Raw genomic sequence first — 14,166 nt, forward strand, 5'->3', positions numbered from 1 at the left:
TTATTGGCACAAGAAAATAAGTAAATAAAGCATAAAAAAACATGCTTATACTTAGCAGCATTGCCATCTCTTCCACTGGTAACTCAAAAGATATTTAGGGGTAATTTAGAGCTAAATGACAGTACAGAACACAGAATCAGGACTGGTGGCTGTAAACAAATTTATAGGACTACAAAATCTTGGTCATACACACAATAAGCTGACATCTGGCAAACAGAAATCATGACCGTACATGGATGTTGCTGGATCAGAGACAGCTGGACTAGAGAGGTTCAACCCATATTATAAATGGGCCAAAATCTACCATTCATTCAGGAGATGAGAACAATAAAACCATGCAAGTTATCATTTATCAAACACTTTCTATGTCAGAAAAACTGTTATATAGGAGTCAGACTACTTAAAAGTCTACACGTGTTTGTCCACTGTTTAGTTCAGTCTAGAGAAAAAAGAATAAAATGAATTACAGTTCAGAGCCCTGCTTTGTTTTTAATGAGAAATATTAGCCAAAAAAGGCCAAAGAGGCTTTATTTTGTTTTATTGTACTTGTTTTAGTGAACCTTCGAATTTGTTTTCATACACTCCCTATTCAATCCACACATACTGCTTTCAGCCTGCTTCTAATCATGCTGAGCCTTAACACACCATGAAACATCCTTGAAGAACCAGAGGATGGTTTGAAATGTTCAAGCCTGAGGCCATTATTATAATAGAACTAGAAAAAAGTGATGCAAGTCTTCAGGGAATAACCCAAGGGTAGAGCCATCTCGGGCACCAACGCAGTGAGAAAGAACAGACTCAGAATTGTCTGCAGTAAGCACAGCAAAATTAAGTGGAAGAGGAGGTAATGACATGCCACAGGGAGTACTCAGAGCAAAGAAAACTACCCCACTCTCTGGGGAACCAAGCTCTTTGTGATCCCCTCTTTGTTCTTCTCTCCTATTGTCTTTCCAAGAATGTTATCTCTAATCTTTCCATCCATATGCAGAATAAAACATGCATATGCAAATGTGCAATACCAAGAAGAAACCTAGCTGTGGGTGCTCTGCTTGTCTGCTGGGCATTTCCATCTCTCCTGAGTGGCCACAAAAGTGTACATCTTGCAGAGAACACTTCTTGAGAAATAGAGAAACTCCAGAGCAGAATCTGAAGGCATAGACCTATCCAGCAGGATCAAACTGATTAGCATATTATTAGACACTGAGCTGCAAAAGATGTACTGTTCCATACAGCAGTGAGATTTCATGATATTTAATCATTTATAAGCTTAAACAGGAATAAATTTCAGCAGCAATTCTATACTGTTCATTCTACACTACCTCCCCATTGAATTTGAAATCAGCTTCAAGGGCCTTACGTTCAACGATCTCCTAGAGACTTAAAGGACTGCCTCACTCAGGCTACGGCTACAGAGATCTTTCTGAAGAAGTTCCTCCAGAAGATCTCCTTCTAAAGATCTTCTTTCAAAAGAGTGCATTCACACACAAAAAAAGAGGATCAAAGGAGTGATTTGCTCTTTTGAAAGAGATCGTCCACGCGGCTCCTGCTCTTTTGAAAGAACAGGCCAGGGATCGAAAATGAAGATTGTCCTTTTGAAAGTATGGCCCTGTGGAGAGTCTACACATGTTTTCTTTCAAATGAAGCTTTCAAAAATGGGTGCTTTTCCCGAAATGGAAAAGGAAGAGGGATTTTGAAAGGAGCATCACATTCTTTCCTTCTACTTTTCAAAGAATGCTTTTTGTGAGTAGACACTCCGTGGGCTCTTTGAAAAGAGCCCCCTTCTCTCAAAGAATCTTTTGAAAGAGCTTGCTAGCATAGTCGCAACCTCAGTGTAAGCATGACCAGCCATTACAACTATGTTCCTCTGGAATGATAGATATTCAACTTCCATACTGAGATTTCTGAAAACAGGTGGCCCAGAACTATGAACTCTTTTCTTGGAAATATTAGAATGACCCAAATCTTATTAACTTATGATCAGAGTGTAAAACCTACTTCATTTTTTCCTTTCTCTAAAATGTAAAATAAATATGAGTTTAATTAATTGTATTTAAAAATGATAATCATTGCTGGCTAGAAGTAATAGGAGAGAAATAGCAAGCATCCTCTTGTATTTATATTTGGCTTTGTAAGACATTTATATACCTGGGCAGAAGATAAATAGATGATGGAGAATGAGGGGGGGGGGGGCATGTAAGTCTGAAACCTTATCTGCATCAAAAATGGTAAATAACATTACTTGAAGTGCAATTATATTTTTTGTGGAAAGAGTGAGGTCTCAATGGATAGTTTGAGATATTGTTGCATTATGAGCCATCTGGAACAACAGACTCCAAAATGTCACATATCACAGTAAGGCCAAATATCATGTAATTTCTGCACAGAACATTCTGTCAAGTCATACTTCTTCTCACCAAACTAGTTAGAATCTATTAGAAAGTAGTAAGAGCTGTAGCATTTAGCTGGATTTAGCATGCAGCTCAGTGAAGTGAAGGGTACATAATACCACTGTCAAAAAAGCATCATTTGACTGTCTGTTTATTAAAAGATGCACAGAAAATGCTGAAACCCATCTCACACAGTGTAAAAGTTCCCTTCTGCTGTTTTCTTACCATGGCACACTGCTACAGCTAAACCAAGTAAATAATATATTAAACTTGCTTCTAGCATACATAGATTACATCATGGTTATTATCCATGTTAATTCCTTTTCCATTTTAATGAAGATTCTTTGCATTAATTTAATGTGATAGTTTTCCCTTGACTATACACTCAAAAAGTCTCATAGCCATTTTTATTTTATCCTATATGACATATTGCACTCTTATTAACTGTATTCCTGCTTGAGAAAATAGGTATGAACTGCAGCATATGACAAAGACCTCCCATGCTGTTTATAAACAATTCCCCATTTGCAAGATTTTTCCCCTGATCCCCAACAAGTGCAGATAACATGCCCAGATTTTCCTTTTCAGTTTGGAGAACACCAAGATTCTAGACAGCTAGTCCACAGCATGAACAGAGACTAGTCTTGTAATATTTGATAACTTGTTTATAGGTTCAGTGTTGGTTTTGATTTTATATACGTGTTTATATCTTAGGGCAGAATTCAGTCTTAGGTCTTTCAATAAGAAAAGAAGGAAACAAAATAAAAAAACAAACAAACATACAAAAACACCTTTAAAAGATGAGTGCTGTACAGGCTCTGTTCTAAAACACATTGAAGTGTGCCCACAAATTTATGTTTTTCTCATAAACTCAGCTTTGGACATAAAATAGGTATTATTATAAGCAGTGCTTTTTTCTTAAAAAAAATAAGAGCCAGTACACTCCCCACCTCCCTCCCTCTTGCGAGGGTTCCTGTGGCTGGGGCTTCTGCTCCGGTCCTGCACTGCTGCCAGGCTGGTGGAGGCTCTAGCTCCGGCCGTACAGTGGGGGCTCCGGCCCTACACTTGCTGCTGGGCCTACAGGGGCTTCAGCTTTGCGAAGCCTCCAGCTCCTTCTGTGGGGGCTCCAGCTCCCGGCCCCACATTGCTGCAGTGCCAGCAATGGCTCCAGCAGCCCTGCAGTTGGGAGCTGGCTGGGATGCTAAGCCTCGCTGGCAGCCCCCGCTGTGGGATCCCTGGCTGGTGGAAAGATTGGTGTCAAGGTACTGGTATGCAGTACCTGCATGTACCACAAAAAAAAAAAAGCCCTGATCATAAGACATTATGGCTACGTCTACACGTGAAGCCAACATTGAAATAGGCTATTTCGATGAATAATGTCTACACGTCCTCCAGGGCTGGCAACGTCGATGTTCAACTTCGACGTTGCGCGGCACCTCATCGAAATAGGCGCTGCGAGGGAACGTCTGCACGCCAAAGTAGCACACATCGAAATAAGGGTGCCAGGCACAGCTGCAGACAGAGTCACAGGGCGGACTCAACAGCAAGCCACTCCCTTAAAGGGCCCCTCCCAGACACAGTTGCACTAAACAACACAAGATCCACAGAGCCGACAACTGGTTGCAGACCCTGTGCATGCAGCATGGATCCCCAGCTGCCGCAGCAGCAGCCAGAAGCCCTGGGCTAAGGGCTGCTGCCCACGGTGACCATAGAGCCCCGCAGGGGCTGGAGAGAGAGCATCTCTCAACCCCTCAGCTGATGGCCGCCATGGCGGACCCCGCTATTTCGAAGTTGCGGGACGCGCAACGACTACACGGTCCCTACTTCGACGTTGAACGTCGAAGTAGGGCGCTATTCCTATCCCCTCATGGGGTTAGTGACTTCGACGTCTCGCCACCTAACGTCGAAGTTAACTTCGAAATAGCGCCCAGTGCGTGTAGCCGTGACGGGCGCTATTTCGAAGTTAGTGCCGCTACTTCGAAGTAGCGTGCACGTGTAGACACGGCTTATGAGTGTGGCTTCAGATGGAAAGGGTCATGCTTGGTCAGTGGCCTGAGTCATATTTTTATTTGTTTTGGAGGATGCCATCTTGTTCCCCAGAATCTCAGCTTCCAGTTTAAAAATAGGAAACCTACATCTCTGAATCCTTTTGTGGAAAAATGTTAACAACATGAAGCAAGTGCACCAGTACAATAATTATCACAGAGGTAGCCTTGTTAGTCAGTGTCTTCGAGAACAACAAGAAGTCCTGTGGCACCTTATAGACTACCAGATATTTTGCAGCATAAGCTTTCGTGGGCAAAGCAGGTCATTGCCCACAAAAGCTTATGCTCCAAAATATCTGGTAGTCTATAAGGTGCCACAGGATTTCTTGCTGTGTTCAGTGCAATAAAGTGTACATTGTCCTGTTTATCTTGCTGAAGTCTTGGCTCAGATGGTAATTTAAATATCTATATTGTTGTCTATCTCACAGGTGATCTAAGTATATAAGAAAGAATCATAATACACAAGTGACAGCTCATTTTGTTGCCACAATTTATTACCTAGGAGAATGCCAACACTTTTTTCCCCCCTGGTCTAAACAATGGAATCAAAATGACAGAGAGGAGAAGCATCCAAACCTCATTGAGAAGTAGATCCTCTAGAATCTAGCATAACATTCAATCCTCTGTCCCTATATCAACCAACTCAGTCTCCTACAGATAGGAAATCTGGTAGTAAATGGACTTGGGTGATTTGTTTTGTTTTGGCAAATAATAAGTTTGTCAAAAATACATTTTAGAAGACCGAAGCTATTCTCAAATTCTGGTTGAATTCAATGAATAGTTTAAGGGGAAAATAAACCTGAATGTCAAAAGGGAGCATTTTAAAGAGTCAGGTCCCAGTAAAAGGGAGGGCCAGAGCTGACAAGGTCTATTCAGCAACGAAGGGTCCTGTGGCACCTTATAAACTAACAGAAAAATTTTGAGCATGAGCTTTCGTGAGCACAGACTCACTTCATTAGATGCTGCATCTGATTGAGTTTGTCCTCACGAAAGCAAATGCTCAAAACTTTTCTGTTAGTCTATAAGGTGCCACAAGACCCTTCGTTGCTGTTACAGATCCAGATTAACACGGCTACCCCTCCAAGGTCTATTCAGTCAGGGAGGAAAAGGCCCATTATCAGTAGTATGTATCAAAAGAGGAAAAAACAAATCACATAAGACGGGGGGATATGGACCATTGTCAGTCTAATGTGGAGATGCTAACACCTAGGGCAGAGAATCACGTTTTGTAAGGTGCGAGACACTCCCAGTCTCTGTTTAATCCTTGGTTAATGGAATCAAATTTGCAAATAAATTGCAGCTCAGAGATTTCTCTCTCCATTTGATTTTTGGAATTTCTTTGTTTCAGGTCTGCTACTTTTGAATCTGTTACTGAGTGTCCAGGGAGATTGAGAACAACAAGAAGTCCTGTGGCACCTTATAGACTAACTAGGACTCACTGAATTACTGTTTGTTTTTTTGTTTGTTTGCGTGTTTGTTTTTAAATTCAGTGGCCAAACTGAAATAAATTGGGGTAAATCAAGAGAAACACTTGTTCTGAACTAAAGTTGCTTTTTTCGTTTGTTTTAACCAAAATATTTCATTTTAGCTCAATAAAAGATTTTGAAGAGTCAATTTTAATTAAATGTCAAAATTAATTATTTTGTTAGTCTTTAAAATGCTACTGGACTGTTTTTTTGGTTTGATACTATATAGACTAGCACGGCTATCTCTCTGTTACTATTTGCCATGATTAAATATATCCTAGAATACCCAGTGAGATGACTCAGAAGATATCTGAGCCATTAGCAAGTGTCTCAAGAAAGTTTTGGAAGAGGAAAGAGTCTAGAGGACTGGAAAAGTGCAAATATATTGCCAAGTTATAAAAAGGAGAAATAAGGACAACCCAAGGAATAACAGGCCAATCAACTTAATTTCATTACCCAAAAAGATAGTGACACAGGAAAGCTCATTACCTAATAAACAGTTTTGTTAGTCTTTAAAGTGCTACATGACAGCTTTTTGGTTTCGATAGAATACAGACTTAACACAGCTATCTCTAGTAACAGAGAGGACACCGTGCTAGTCTATACACTATGAAAACAAAAAGCAGTCAAGTAGCACTTTAAAGACTAGCAAAATATTTATTAGGTGAGGTTTTGTGGGACAGACCCATTTCTTCAGACCATAGCCAGACCAGAACAGACTCAATATTTAAGACACAGAGAACCAAAAACAGTAAGCAAGGAGAACAAATCAGAAAAAGGTAATCAAGGTGAGCAAATCAGAGAGTGGAGTGGTGGGGGGGAAGGTCAAGAATTAGACTTGGCTCAATCTAATTCTTGACCTTCCCCCCAACCCCTCCACTCTCTGATTTGCTCACCTTGATTATCTTTTTCTGATTTGTCCTCCTTGCTTACTGTTATTGGTTCTCTGTGTCTTAAATATTGAGTCTGTTCTGGTCTGGCTATGGTCTGCAGAAGTGGGTCTGTCCCACGAAAGCTCACCTAAAAAACTATTTTGCTAGTCTTTAAAGTGCTACTTGACTGGGCTTTTTGTTTTGACAGCTATCTCTCAGTCACTAAGTAGTCAAGTTTACAAATAAGGTGATAAGTAGGAATCATCATGGAGATGTCAAGAACAAATGGTGTCATACCAAACTAATAGCTTCTTTTTATAGGTAACAAGCCTTGTGGTTAGTGGGGAAGTGGGAAATGCCTATCTTGATTTTAGTAAACCTTTTGATACAATCTCTTATAGTATTCTAATAAGCAAACAAGGGAAATAGCACGTAAAAGGATATTATATGTAGGGTGTACAACTGACTGGAAAACTATTTCCAGAGACATAGGAAGGTAGCTGCATTAGTCTGTAGCTTCACAAGTAACAAGTAGCCCTGTAGCACCCTTTTAATTATTAGGTACTGAGTTTTTGTGGGTAAGACCCACTTTCTCAAATTATAGAGAAGACAATTAAAATCCAGTGTTTATATAGCAGGGATGAGGGACAGAAGGAAGGAATAAAAAAGTGGGGTTTTCTGTGACCAATAGGACCAGTAGAAGAAGCAAATTAAGTTAATTAAGATGTGTGCAATTCCTGCAAATTTTCCCACTTTAGATACTAATATTTATGATTTAAAGTAATAACTTAGAGATGAAAAAGTTAAACAGTCCCAGAAAAAGAATGTTCATAAGACAGACATTAGAATATTTGCATATAAATATGCCTATTTGGATTTTGCTTGAAATTTCTGAGCACATAAAGATTGAAGTCCTTCATTTGAAGCACAATTACGTTTTATATTAAATAAATGAAATGTGATTTTAGCTAATTTTTACTGTCTATTCTCTGTAATATGCCATGAAGAAGTCATAAACAGAATCAAGAAGAGGTTTCATTCACTTACCTTTCCTTTTTTAATTTTTATATTTACATTTTTTCAGCTGTAGGCCTTGCTGCTTGCCCAGAACCAACACTTCCTAGCAATGGCATCAAAATTGGGGATAGATATATGGTGAATGATGTTTTGTCTTTTCAATGTGAGCCAGGATATACATTACAGGTACTCATTTCCCTTTCTTTTTCTTCAAAACATAGTGTGTTATGGGTCATAATTAAAAATGCAGATTTAAATTAAAGAGTATTTTCGACACATTAACACGTGGTTTGAACCAGGGTGGGAATTTTCTAGGTCATTATAGGGGCTCTTATGTAAACTTGGCTTAATCTAATTCTTGACTCCCCCCCTTCTGCCCCTCTGCTCTCTGATTTGCTCAACTTGATAATATTTTTCTGATTTGTCAACCTTGATTACTATTTTTGGTTCTCTGTGTCTTAAGTATTGAGTCTGTTCTGGTATGGCTATGATCTGAAGAAGTGGGTCTGTCCCACGAAAGCTCATCACCTAATAAATTATTTTGTTAGTCTTTAAAATGCTACTAGACTGCTTTTTTTTTGCTTTTCAAAAGTAATGAAACCTCACCAGCTAGTTGCTAGAAACTATTCAGGATGACCAGGTAAGTACAGCCATAGCTACAACGTGTTCTCCAATGTGTAAATTTGTCATCAGACTGGCACTGTAGTCTGACAGACAGATGATTAAAAGGACATGGAGACTGAAGTATATTCTTTCACTTCTAGAAGTGGTTCTTCTAAATCTAATTTGAGATGCACTGATGGGAATATATAGTGTCAATCTCAGTGATATTTACATTCTTCTGAAAAATAGAAGTTCAGTTTCCAGTGACATCTTTCGTGAACAATAAATGTATGAAAAAAGTCTAAAGAAAAGAAATATGACACGGGAATGCACCCACTGGAGATATTTACCATGCAAGCATTACTTTAGTCTCTGACAATAAGAAGTCTATTCACCTGATAGAAACAGTTTTTGCCTGTGACGATTGCCTTTTTTCCTTGTCTTAATGGATCATAATGTATACTTGCTCTCCTACTTCCTAATTAATTTTGCTTACTAAGGCAAACAAATTCAAATAAATAAATACAGTATTGGGAAAACACAATTACATATTCATAAAAAAGAGCTGCCTTTATTACGAAATGAGCTGTGTATGTAAAGCCTAAGCATGGATAATCTATTTGTGCCACTCTCTCTCTGAGGCAGCAAGCAGTCCAATGGGGTTAATTCAGTTCTTCCCCCCAGTATTTGACTTTCCTTTGCTCAGATGCAGTTGTCCTGTTATGATAAACAGAAATTTTATAATCTAGACTTCCTTTACAATATAGCATATTGGCCCTTTGGTACACATTTATTTTTCATCTTTTTTATTTCCATATAAATTCAAAACTCAATTCAACATGAATTTTGTAGTCAGGTTTGCTTCCATACACTGTGACACCTTCCAGGATGCATACAAAAGCTGCTTAAAGATTTTCTCTGGCAAAATCCTCTAGGAATGATCTGAATAGTTTTTTCAGAACTTTGCAGAAATCTGTATTACAATGTATTGATTCTGCTCCAAAAGAAAGTTTAAATTTTTATGCATCTCTGCATGTCTTTCTCAGACAGATATAATCAATTGTTCTCTGCTAGGACAATTGTTTGAACTCAACAAGGGTTCAAAAGTTTTAAAAAATATAAAGGTTATAAAAGGCATAATTGGCTAGAATTTTGAATCATGTTAATTAGTGTTGGTCCATGAAACCAGTGAAGCTGTGTCAGTTTAAACTAACTATAGATTTGTCCCTAATTCTTCAGGCATATCATTCATATCTGGCAGAAAGACAGGTTTGATTTTATTTCCAGTAAACTTTAGAATAAAAGCAACAGAGGTCAATGGGAAGTGATTCTAAAACTGTGAAAGGGAATGTGTGGCCCAAGAGCGGTGTATGCATGTGTGGCTGTGTCTACACTTGCATTCCTCTTTCAAAAGAGAAATGCAAATTAGCAAAATTGAAAATGCAGATGAGGTGTACATTTACATATCTGGTGATTCATTTGCATGCTCCCCTTTCGAAAGAAGGAAAGCAGTGTAGACACAGCTCTTTCAAAAGTAAACCCCATCTTCAAAAGAACCCTTATTCCCTTTTATTCCTTGGGAAAAACAAACCCCTCCAACTCTCAGCCCCAAAATACCCCCCACTCCCCCAGTTTAAACCCCTCTCAGCCCTCAGCCCCCACCTCCCCCCAGTCTTAAACATCTCTCAGCTAGGGTTGCCCAATTTTGGAAAACTGTCCTGCATAAGATTTACAAAAAGCAGGGCAGGGTGCAGGGACTCTGGCAGCCCTGCAGCTGGGAGTCAGCTGGGGCTAGGAGACCTGGCTGGCAGTGCCAGCCACAGGATCCCAGGCAGGGTGCGTAAGAACCCCACAACAGCCTGGTGGGAGCTGGCTGGGGTGCAGAGCCCTGAACAGCTCTCATCTCTCTCAGCTTCCCCCCCGCATCCACAGGCTTAAACCTGTCTTCACTCCCCCAGTTCCCTCCAGCTACCTCACAGTAGTTCCAAGTTTGGGGGAGTAAAGGGGGAGTAAAGGAACTTCAAAGTGGCATGGGCACTTCGAAGTGCCTGCGGCTACATGGCATGCCGACACTTAGAAGTTTGATACTTTGATGTTGACGCGGAGGAGAATTAGCCGAATGAAGTGCTGAGTGTTCATCACAGCACTTCATAAGTAATTTCTCATCAGGCTGATTACCATGCCCCCTTTGAAGTAGAGGGCAAGTGTAGACATAGCCTACATGTGTTTTTACATAGCTTTAATGTTTAATTTTGCCTGGCCTATCTCCTCTGAATTGTATCATAAGATATTTATTAATTTTATGTTTGGATAGTTAAACATTCAGAAACATGCTAGAAATCATTCAAAACTGTGGTGGGGGGCAGGGAAATAGGTTTTTTTCCCCTTGCTTTCCTCAAAAATTTCCCTTCCTCCAATATATTTTTCAATAAAATACTTAAACCAAAACCCATTTTTAATTTGAAAATATAGTTTTCAGTCAAGACTTCTTCTCAATACTTTTAGGCTGGGTGTACATGGCATGGCTTTCTCGGTAGGTCCATGCTAATAAGCAACCTCCAAATTGCAAATGGCTGCTCATTAGCATGGTCCCACAGCTCATTAGCATAGCCGTCCAATAACTCGGTCTCAGTAGAGGCGAGTGCCTGCAGTAAAGGGGCCATGTGGACGTGCCCCGGCTGGCAAAAAGCCCCTCTGTCACCAGATCCTTATGCCTTGGAGTCTTAAAGTGAAGAAATTTTCCTATTAATTCTGAGGTATTATTAACCCTAACCTAACAGGAGATTTGAAGGGTAAATACACAAAAAAAATAGAATCAACTTTACTGATCAAGGGTCATAATGTTCTGTTGAAATGAGCACAAAATTCTGTGGAACATAATGTTAACTCTCTCTACAGATCGAATTTAAATTATTAATTTTACTTTATTCCTAAAGGCAAATTTGTACATCAATATTTTAAATAAAGATGAGAGCTTAAAAGCAGGTAACAAGTTTTGGAATATGAGCTAAGGAGTTTCTCCTAATAATTAGACACTCAAGTATATTTAACCATTATTTTCTTAGTACACAGAAACATTGATGTACATATGTATGTCTGTGTCTGTGTCTGTATGGCTATGTCTACACTTGCCTCCTGCTTCAAAGGGGACATGGTAATCAGCCTGATGGGAGATTACTAATGAAGTGCTATGATGAATATGCAGTACTTCATTAGGCTAATTCTCCTTGCGGCAACTTTTTGGCATTTTATGCACCAAAGGCTAGATTTCATAGATCCTAAATCCAAAATGGTCCACTGAGATAATCTATTCTGTTCTCCTGTATGACACAGTACATAGAATTTACCCAAAATAATTCCTAAAAGATAACTTTTAGAACAAATATCCACCTTTCATTTAAACATTGCCAGTTATGGAGACTCTATCAGAATTCTTGGTAAATTATTGCAATAATTAATTATTCTGACCATTAAAATCAGCATCTCCTTTCTGAATTTTGCTATCTTTAACTGCTAGGCATTGGTCTTTTAGTTTACTCTGCTAGATCAAACAGCCTATTTTTAAAGACTTGTTCCCTGTATGGGTACTTACAGACTGTGATCAAATCACCCCTTAACCTTCTCTGTGTAAAAATAAATAGATTAAGCTCTCGAGTCTAGCCCACAACTCATGTTTTCTAATCTGGTAGTCATTCTTATGGCTTTTTCCCTTGATTCCTCATAAATTTACCATCATCCTTTTTTAATTGTGCGCTGCAGATCAAGACACAATATTCCTGCAGTGCTCTCACCAGTACCAAATGCAGAAATAAAATAACCCCCCTACTCCAACTCAAAATTCCCTTTTTTGTGCATCCAGGACTGTGATAACTCTTTTGGCCACAGCATCACATTAGCAGTTCATATTTGACTGATTGTTCACCACAACTACCAACTGTTTTTTCAGAATCACTGCTTCTAAATGTATACCTTGACAAAGTTACTTAGGATCCTAAAGATGCAGATCCATTATCTAGTGGGACTTGACAAATGCATCTAAGCAGAATAGGTACCTAAATCTAACTGACGCTATTGAGAATTAAGTGCTTTTGTAAAACCACTTAGGTACCCATCTGCAATTTAAGAAACCTTAAATACCTTTTGCAAATGTGGCTTCTACACCTTGGTACAGAAAAGTACTAAAACATGAACATTAATGGGATTTAACTTTATGCTCACTTTTAAGCACATGCTTAAGTGCTTTGCTGAATATTGATAGGACTGTTCTCATACTTGAAGCAAATCAAGTATTGAACTGGTTCTCTCATTTATTGATTCAACAGTTTGATGCTTCTGTGATTTCCTAGTCTATTGCCAAGAACCATAATATTCCACTTCAGTACTTGAGGCATCCCAATCAATAATGACACTCATTCATCTTACATCAGGGATTCTTTTCAAATATTGATGATCATTCTTTGAAAATGATGATGAAAACTTGAGAAAAAATAACATGTAAGGATACATGATCTGAGTCACTGCACAAAAATAATTCTGATAAAATTAAATAAATTTTAAGTGATTTCACACCTTAATTTTCTCACTTCTTTGCATTTTAATGTAAATTAACACACTTAAATATATTATTGGTAGGGGTGTTGTTCCATGAAAATATATTGGTTTTTATGCAACTTATGTTAAAATCTCCTGCCCAAACTTATGAAAGAGAAGAGAAGCTCTTTTGTTTGTTTTGGTTTTTCCTATTTGGATCACTCCAAATCAGAAAGCATAGGAACTTGAACCTTGGTATGCTCTGGCCCAGGCTAGTGCACTGATCACTGGACTATAGAGAAAGTCTTGGTTTACTCCTTTCTTCCCTGTCCCATCCAAAAGTCTTGTCTTCCTACCAACGCAGAGAAGAAAGAAAATAATTGTAGAGCAGCAAAATGCTTTTGAAATCCAAGGTTTCAGACCAATCCTAATTGTTGGTGTTATGTACTGTGGATACTAACTTCTTTATTTGCTATTTGTCTTGCAAAATGTCACTGTTTTATTTTCTGAAGGAGCAAGGCCTTTACATGTTTAGCGAGGAGAAAGGGTGTTACTGATCAGAGTTAATTTAACCCAGAACATATCACACTTTAATCAACAGTTAATTTATGTAGCACTGTAAAGAGTATTAGTCTAGTGTTAGCCGGTGGCCAGGTAATGTGCGGTGAGGTACTCCCCTGGGTCCTAAGCAACCCAGTTTTTTACTGTTAGAGCAGGCAGCTCCTAGCACACTCACCCACGGCCAGGCTGTAGTAACCAAACGGTTAACGTTCTTTTGTTGTGCCGGCTGTGTTGCAGTGACAAAAGGGTTAACAAAATAGTTAGGCTCAGAGCTTAACTAGTTACAAGTTTATTTAAGCTACAGTTATAAGCGTGCGGTTACAAAAGGCTATTATTTACGTCTTATATGCTAGCAAAGTACAGGTGTTAACAAGTTACGTTACAATCCAATACAAAGATATCTGTTACCATCTAACACAATGATATCTTGGCACAATGACATCTAGTTACAGAGCTCTAATTCTTTAGATGTGCACAAAAAAAAAGTCAGAGACCTAGCATGGGTGTATCTTACCCTCTCTGCGTCTCTCGATACCAGCGTAGCCAAGCTGGATCGGTCACTCAATTCCGCGGAAAGACGAATACGAGGTTGGGCGTCCCCAGTTGTGGACCTCGGGAGGCAATCACCTGACCCGACCAGCAGGTAGTTGGTTGAATGCACTCAGAGTTAGAGTTCTGCTGGACC

The 14,166-nt window shown here is 39.1% G+C and overlaps 1 protein-coding gene across 1 annotated transcript in view; it reads left to right on the top strand.

Annotated features, from left to right (window-relative positions):
* The window catches only part of CSMD1 (CUB and Sushi multiple domains 1), a 1,701,396-nt gene that overhangs the window by 1,447,240 nt on the left and 239,990 nt on the right, over positions 1-14,166 (top strand). The window contains exon 38 of the mRNA XM_074989136.1: positions 7,855-7,973. Coding sequence (XP_074845237.1) covers positions 7,855-7,973 — 119 coding nt within the window. The remainder of the gene's footprint in view (positions 1-7,854; positions 7,974-14,166) is intronic.

Source organism: Carettochelys insculpta, chromosome 3 (genome assembly GCF_033958435.1).
Source record: "Carettochelys insculpta isolate YL-2023 chromosome 3, ASM3395843v1, whole genome shotgun sequence".
NCBI classification, from domain to species: domain Eukaryota; kingdom Metazoa; phylum Chordata; order Testudines; family Carettochelyidae; genus Carettochelys; species Carettochelys insculpta.